Source organism: Miniopterus natalensis, chromosome 19 (genome assembly GCF_054644295.1).
Source record: "Miniopterus natalensis isolate mMinNat1 chromosome 19, mMinNat1.hap1, whole genome shotgun sequence".
NCBI lineage: Eukaryota > Metazoa > Chordata > Mammalia > Chiroptera > Miniopteridae > Miniopterus > Miniopterus natalensis.
The window spans coordinates 5,088,160-5,093,464 of NC_142099.1; the positions used below are offsets into that span (position 1 = coordinate 5,088,160).

A 5,305-nucleotide genomic window follows, 5' to 3' on the forward strand; every position below is an offset into this window, starting at 1 on the left:
GTTACTTACCCTCTCTGGGCCTCAGTTTTATCGACTGCAAAATGGGAATAAGAACAGTACCTACCTGACAGGGTTGTGTGAGGATGAAATGAGCTAACATACCGAGTGCTTAGAACAGGGCCTGGAGTGCGGAAAGCATTATATGTCACTGCTCATTATTAGTACTCTTGTTAATAAAGCTCCCAACACGGTTGTGAAATAGGTATTATTTCCTATTTACAGATGCCTGGATGAGGAACTTGAAGTTCGGAAGAGTCACCGAGCTAGTAACTCCCAGACCTGCCCCTCAACAGCACCTGCTATTCTGAGGAGCCGAGACATCAGGAAATTTACGTAAACAACTGGGACACTGTCCCAGAGCTCAGCAGGACCCTGGGAAAGGCGAACAGAGGATTTAGAGTCTCTGGATAACAGTCATCGAAAGGACAGCAGAGGAAAGAAAGTGGCGAAGGAGCCAGAGACCAGTCAGCAGCTGGAGTGTTGAGTGGGCGAGGCTCCCCCATCCCTCATGTCTGTCTCTTACGTGGTCACAGTCACCGAGGCAGCCCCAGAGCTACCTCCTCTCTGAGAGATGAGCTCCTGAGCCCTCAGTTACTGGCCTGGCACTTTGTCCCCGCCACCCAGCCTCCAAGGCTGGCCACCAGAGCTTGCCCGAGAGACTCCAGCAGGAGGCGCCCTCTCCCCGCATCCCCCCACACAGCACTGCGAAGCCTGGGCCTGGGCTGGCCATCCCAGGGTCACTGGACTAGGATGGGGGATGGGCCTGTGACAGGAGGTGCCCTGGGTGTCCTCTCTCGGCCCCATGGAGTCCTCACCCATCCCCCAGTCATCAGGGAACTCTTCCACTCTGGGGAGGGCCCCTCACACCCCAGGTCCCTCTACTGCCAGTGGGGTCCCGGAGGTGGGGCTGCGGGACGTGGCTTCGGAGTCCGTGGCCCTCTTCTTCATGCTCCTGCTGGACTTGACCGCCGTGGCTGGCAATGCCGCCGTGATGGCTGTCATCGCCAAGACGCCTGCCCTCCGGAAATTCGTCTTCGTCTTCCACCTCTGCCTGGTGGACCTGCTGGCGGCCCTGACGCTCATGCCCCTGGCCATGCTCTCCAGCTCCGCCCTCTTTGACCATGACCTCTTTGGGGAGGTGGCCTGCCGCCTCTACGTGTTCCTGAGCGTCTGCTTCGTCAGCCTGGCCATCCTCTCGGTGTCGGCCATCAACGTGGAGCGCTACTATTACGTGGTCCACCCCATGCGCTACGAGGTGCGCATGACGCTGGGGCTGGTGGCCTCGGTGCTGGTGGGCGTGTGGGTGAAGGCCTTGGCCATGGCTTCCGTGCCCGTGCTGGGGAGGGTCTCCCGGGACGAGGGAGTGCCCAGCATCCCCCCAGGCTGCTCACTCCAATGGAGCCACAGTGCCTACTGCCAGCTCTTCGTGGTGGTCTTTGCTGTCCTGTACTTCCTGCTGCCCCTGCTGCTCATCCTCGTGGTCTACTGCAGCATGTTCCGCGTGGCCCGCGTGGCCGCCATGCAGCACGGCCCGCTGCCCACGTGGATGGAGACGCCCCGGCAGCGCTCCGAGTCTCTCAGCAGCCGCTCCACCATGGTCACCAGCTCGGGGGCCCACCAGACCACCCCGCACCGGACGTTTGGGGGAGGGAAGGCGGCAGTGGTCCTCCTGGCCGTGGGGGGACAGTTCCTGCTCTGTTGGTTGCCCTACTTTTCTTTCCACCTGTACGTTGCCCTGAGCGCTCAGCCGTCAGCCGGGCAGGTGGAGAACGTGGTGACTTGGATCGGCTACTTCTGTTTCACTTCCAACCCCTTCTTCTATGGATGCCTCAACCGGCAGATCCGGGGCGAGCTCAGCAAGCAGTTTGTCTGCTTCTTCAAGCAGGCTCCCGAGGAGGAGCTGAGGCTGCCCAGCCGGGAGGGCTCCATCGAGGAGAACTTCCTGCAGTTCCTTCAGGGCACCGGCTGCTCCACGGAGTCCTGGGTTTCCCGACCCCTCCCCAGCCCCAAGCAGGAGCCAGCTGCTGTGGACTTTCGGATTCCAGGCCAGATAGCTGAGGAGACCTCCGAGTTCCTGGAGCAACAACTCACCAGCGACATCATCATGTCAGACAGCTACCTCCGTCCTGCCCCCTCGCCTCGACCTGAATCGTGATGGGCTGCTGGACACATGGAGGGAGATGGGGCTGGGGGCCGGTTAGGAGCACCTTGTGGGATCACCTTTTTCCAGCTGGCTGGGGCTGGGGCCGGGGTTTCTGCACACAGCTTTTGCTTAGTGATTTCTGGGTCAGGAACCGAGCCAACAGGATGGACAGACATGTGGCAAAAGCCTTGGACATGGCTATGATCCTTGACTACTGGGGGAGGGAACCTGGTGAGATGGTGACGAGAGTAAAGGTCATGAAGGTGAGAAGATCGATCTTTCACCCAGTGAGCTTTCCGTGCCTCAGGAAGCAGGGCCACTCTGTAAGGGTAGGAGTTGAAGGATACAGGGCAGCAGGCCAGGCTTGGAATTATTTCGGGACCCTTTAGGATATTTCACTTTTCACTGTAACTGTCCAGGGCAGTAATTGCACCCAAGCAAGGTAAGAAAATGACCCATGTCTTATCTCCTTGCTAGGTTTAAAAAGAACTATTATAGCCAAGTGTTTCAATTTGAGTACATAGGTCTTTTTCTAGTTGTGGACCTGAGGGTTCTGTAAAGGAAGAGGACCAGCTGGCTATAGTCCTTTCCTGAATTTGGCCAGAAGCAATGGGAAATAGCAGTCAGGGCCCACTGAGTAGAAGACAGGAAAGCTGAGTGCAGCTCGCTCTCTCCTGCCCTCCGGGAATGGCCCCTTCTGTTCTATTGCTGTCTCCTGCTCATGGGACATCAAGCTGGGGATTTATCTCAGCAGAGGCAAGAATAAGGCAGGATGGCTCTTTCTCCTTGTCTTTTAGGAAGTGGAAAGATTGGAGGTTGGATGGCTGAAGGAGGGGGTTAGCAGTTGAATTGCTAAGGTGGTTGGACACAGAGAGGCCAGGCAATCACCTTTGCCAATAATACTGTAAATCTTTTTTTTCTTTTCTAGGATTGGCCTCCCTGATCTCTCTCCTCACGGCAGTGACCCACCTCCAGCCCCCTGGACCACTGGGTACAGAGACTAAGGTTGGGAATGGGTCGGGTGGGGTTTCCATGGTCCATTAAATGCCTCCCTACTCCCATTCATCGCTCTCAAAATTAGCTTCAGTGACAAAGACTTAAATCTCTCTCCTATCTGTAGCCCTGGGTTGGAGAGAGGGCACAGGAGTGGGGCTGAGCTGTTCACTGATTAAGACCGTAGGAACTGTGTTGGTTGGTGGTGGCGTTTTCAAGGGAGGGGGAATCATTACAAACTGGACAGGACATCCATCTGGGACTACTTGTCCATCCACTTCCCTCAACTGAATCAGGTAACATTACAGGGTTGAGGCAGGACCAAGAGGGTGGTGTGGTCTGTATTTGAACAAACTCCTGGCTCATTGAGCATCAAGGGGAAGATGACCTGGTGGGAGTGGGATAGTTTCCCCTTTGAACAACCAATAAATAATTTTTATTATAAAAGTTATACTGATATCAACATTGACTCCTTCAGTTCAATTCAGTCCATCATAGTTCAATACTCAATATTCTCTGGGTCCCACATAGAGGATGTGAAGTCACTGTCTTCAAGGTGTTCATAGTCTAATTTGACCAAACACCTTGTATTTTTACAGAGCTTTTACATCTGGTAAAGCACTATAGAGTTGTGTGAAAAGTATGCCGGAGAAAATATGTTCTAACTTCTGAGAGTTCAGTCCGTTGCAGCAAGATACTGACACAGAGGTTTCCTGCAGATCGTGGAAAGTGTGCTGGTTGTGAATGAAACTCTAGTTGAAAAAAATAATTTATTTAATGAAACAGGGCAAACAGCTTTCCCCCTTTAGATCTAGGAAAATTTCCAGGTTTTTCTCTTCTTAGTTTAGTGCTTACTACATCGAGGACATCCCTTAGATACTATATACACCCAGGAGAGTCTTTTGTGATTGCAAAACACATTCTCTTCTCTCTTCCCTGTTAAGATAAACTCATAAGGGTGGAATCTCAGTTCCTAGGTAGGGGAAAAACTCCCAAACATCACTGATCTGCTAGTAGGCCCTAAGCATTGCCAGTAGGTGGCAGTGTGAGTCCAGTGGAAATAGGAAAGGTGCCTGGAAGGAGGGGGCAAAGGGAAGGCGTAGGAGGGGGCATTAAACAGTGTCTGGCAGCCATTTTGTTAATTTATTCTGCCTTTTCCTTCGACTTTGCCCTACAACCCTTCCTTCCCATACATCAAAGAAAAATTTAAGTGTAAGGATAACTCCAATTTAGGCTGAGATTTCCTGACCCTGTGATTTCACAGGCCTTTATTACGGAATTTGACATACCCTGGTTTGTTTGCCATTTATTTTCCCTGAGTGGATCATGAAGGAAATAAAAACTTCTCTTCTATTATGCTAAGAACTTTCCCAAAAGTTTCCGCCATGACAACCTTCCAGGAGTTTTCTAGTCGCCAGGATCGCAAGTTGGATATGTAATCCTTAGCTGTCGAAGTTGTTCCTGGACCAAATTTGACCTAACCTCCCTGAAGAATCAGCAGGTTGAGACAACCGTCCTGTCAGTTGCTTTTTCCTGCACCCTGGTGGTGCTGGGGTAACTGTCAATCCTACAAGAAAAACTTCTGTTGTTAGGTCTCCCCAGGTAACATCTTACAGTGGCAGGACAGAAAAGGGGTATTTGGGAGTCACATCTACTCACTCGCTGTGTGAACTTGGGAAAGATGCTTAACTTCTCTGAGCCTATTTCCTCATCTGTAAAAGTGGGGATAACATTACCTACCTCACAGGGTTGTTGTGGGGATTAAGCGATGATGTGTGGAAGCACCTAGCCATACCTGGCAAATAGGTACTCAATAAATACTGGTTTTTCTTCCCTTTCCTCTTGCCCTTTTTCCCCCGTAAGTACTGATTATGGGAAAGCATTCTCTTTTATTCTAAGTCATTAGGGAACGAACAGGAGTATTTTCAAACTTTGAAAAATTGGCATTAGGTTATGGGGGTTGAGGCTGTTTAAGGTGGCTCTCGTGAAACCTTTCTAGTTATTGAATCATCACCATATAGCCCTTTCTGTTGGGACCTTATATTCCAAGGTTTAGATATTAGGGAAATGCTTTTTAATCCCAGGGAAAGGTTTTGGGGGCTACAAGAGTTCCCCTCCCTACACTGTATGGTGAAGAGTATTTGTGGGGCTTTTGGGAGAAAAGGTCGT

At 51.6% G+C, this 5,305-nt stretch overlaps 1 protein-coding gene across 1 annotated transcript; it reads left to right on the forward strand.

Annotated features, from left to right (window-relative positions):
* Positions 1-759: 759 nt before the first annotated feature.
* On the forward strand, positions 760-2,155 carry GPR61 (G protein-coupled receptor 61). Its single transcript, XM_016223327.2, has one exon. The coding sequence runs from the start codon at positions 803-805 to the stop codon at positions 2,153-2,155; it is 1,353 nt and encodes a 450-aa protein (XP_016078813.1). The 5' UTR covers positions 760-802.
* Positions 2,156-5,305: the final 3,150 nt, after the last annotated feature.

What these genes read in the sequence shown, in the direction of transcription:
- GPR61 (XM_016223327.2), top strand. Translation starts at nt 803, where the DNA reads ATGGAGTCCTCACCCATCCCCCAGTCATCAGGGAACTCTTCCACTCTG.